This window comes from Geospiza fortis, unplaced genomic scaffold, assembly GCF_000277835.1.
Source record: "Geospiza fortis unplaced genomic scaffold, GeoFor_1.0 C13679238, whole genome shotgun sequence".
NCBI classification, from domain to species: Eukaryota; Metazoa; Chordata; class Aves; order Passeriformes; family Thraupidae; genus Geospiza; species Geospiza fortis.
The window spans coordinates 1-2,001 of record NW_005058207.1 but is presented as its reverse complement, the minus strand read 5'-3'; the positions used below and the strand labels follow the sequence as shown (position 1 = coordinate 2,001).

The 2,001-nt window shown below is 39.3% G+C and overlaps 1 protein-coding gene across 1 annotated transcript; it reads left to right on the top strand.

Moving 5' to 3' along the window:
- The first annotated feature begins 617 nt into the window (after positions 1 to 617).
- On the top strand, positions 618 to 1,925 carry LOC102045665 (translation initiation factor IF-3, mitochondrial-like). The gene is made up of 2 exons (XM_005431562.2): positions 618 to 638; positions 1,018 to 1,925. Exon 2 carries the CDS (start codon positions 1,019 to 1,021, stop codon positions 1,553 to 1,555), a length of 537 nt encoding a protein of 178 aa, XP_005431619.1. The 5' UTR covers positions 618 to 638; position 1,018; the 3' UTR covers positions 1,556 to 1,925.
- Positions 1,926 to 2,001: the final 76 nt, after the last annotated feature.

The window sequence follows — 2,001 nt, the reverse complement described above, 5'->3', positions numbered from 1 at the left end:
TGCCCTGTTCATGAACTCCTCTGGCTCCTTCTTCAAGCAGTTTGCATGGACATTGTCCCTACTGCTGAGATATGATGTCCATCCCAGGCTCCAGACTGTCCCCTTTTCAGACTGTTTATTCACAGGCAAGTCATTTTACATGTTCCTATGCCAACACTGCTGAGAATTATAAATAGGTTTTTATCCTTGCTGATGGTTTACACCTTTTCCATGCGTATGTATGCACATGGATGCATGTTTACACCATGTCATATATTAGTGTGTATGTATGTGTATGCATGCATGTATTCATAGAGCAGAGTCACATTCCCTCCTGGGCAGAAAAGGTATCACTCTTATCAGCTCCTCTGGTATGACATGTGTTTGGTTTCCTGCATCATCCTTGACTTTTCCTGTAATTGCTGCCTTTTAAACAAAAAATAGGAAAACTGCAGAGAGTACTCACAGTTTGCTCTTTATTTCCTAAGTTTTTTGCAGCTGTTAGAAAATGGACAATTTCTGAAGGTCTGAACAAAATGCAAATAATGGGGAGCTGCAGCAAAATTGCCAGGGGGATTTCGTGAGCCAGGGAAGAATGGGAAAAAAAATCCAGTGGAAGAAATGTCTCAAAGATGAGTTTCAGTAGTCTTCAAGCACGGGTATATTTGGAAGCATGTTTGAAAGTTTATAGCTTTGTGAGTACTGTGTCAGGATAGATGCCTGTAGCTATTTAGATTAAAATTTGAAAGTGAGAAGAAAGGAACTAGAAGTATTGCATTCTTTAAAGGAGTTCAGGCTCAGATTTTAAGATACAGAAGGTAACATCAACTCATACATTTTGCTCATTAGTCAGATTGTCCCTCTGTGTTAAATTTTGTTACTGTAAAATGACTGTTGACTGATGATTCTGTATAGTAGTACCATGTATCATTTTAAAAGAGTAGTTACAAACACTAGGGTTTACTGAACTGGAGTCAAGTCTTTCTAATATAACTAGAAGAATCTGACTGATGGGGTAACTTTTTTCTTCTTCCTCAGAATGACTGCCTTGTGCACAATGAAATATTTATGTCAAGCGGCCAGAAATGAGAGCAGATATGCAAAAAGGTTCTTTGGTACTCTTCTGCCACAGACAGCACAAAAGTGGCTCTTTTCTCCATTCTGGATAGTGGTACCTGACCCGAGGAAGTCAGCTGTGTTTGGGCTTACTCAACCATATTGTACAGATGAAAAATCTCACGCACAACCAAAAAGTAAAGCGGCATTTGGAAGCGTTGGGCGAAGAATTCCCTATCGTATTTTGCACGTAATCAACCAGGATGGGGAGAGTTTAGGAAACATGCACCGAGCAGAGGCACTCAGACTTATGGATCAGCATGGCCTGAAACTGGTTCTGCTTCGTGAGAATGTAGAACCTCCAGTTTACAGACTAATGACTGGGCAGCAGATTCATGAAGAGCAGCTTAAACGTGCAGAGAAGAAAAAAGCAAGTCCAAAGCAAGGTATGTGCACCGTAAACACTACAATGCTGAGGACTTTGAAAAATGCTGCATTAAAAGTGGTTTCAACAGATTAAATCCTCTTACTTGTATTTGTGTAAATCCAAAGCAATGTCAGTGCAGTCCACGCTATTAAGGATTTGCAGTGGTGAAAATAAAATTTTGGATTAGTCCAGTCTTCCACAGAGAATCCTTCTATTGCCCTCTTAAGATTTGCTATTTTGGCATCTGCTGACTTGTTAAAAAAATATTTTAATGTGAGTGAATATAACTAGGCTCTGGTTCCATGAGACTCACTGAATTTCTGTTCTTTTACTAAGGCATAGAATGACAGGCAGTTTTTACAAACTAAGGACCAGATACACCAATATAATTATATAGTTTGTCACCAGTAGTCATGAAACACTCTCTTCCTCATTTGCTGCTAGGAGGACAAAGTCCGGAGCCCTTTCCTGTACAGAGTAAGAGAACGTTTTCAGTATTTAACACTTTTCAGTTTGTTTTGTTTGCTTTTGTTTTTTTT

Bases quoted from the DNA above. Each gene is read 5' to 3' on its own strand.
- LOC102045665 (XM_005431562.2), top strand. From the start codon at position 1,019: ATGACTGCCTTGTGCACAATGAAATATTTATGTCAAGCGGCCAGAAAT.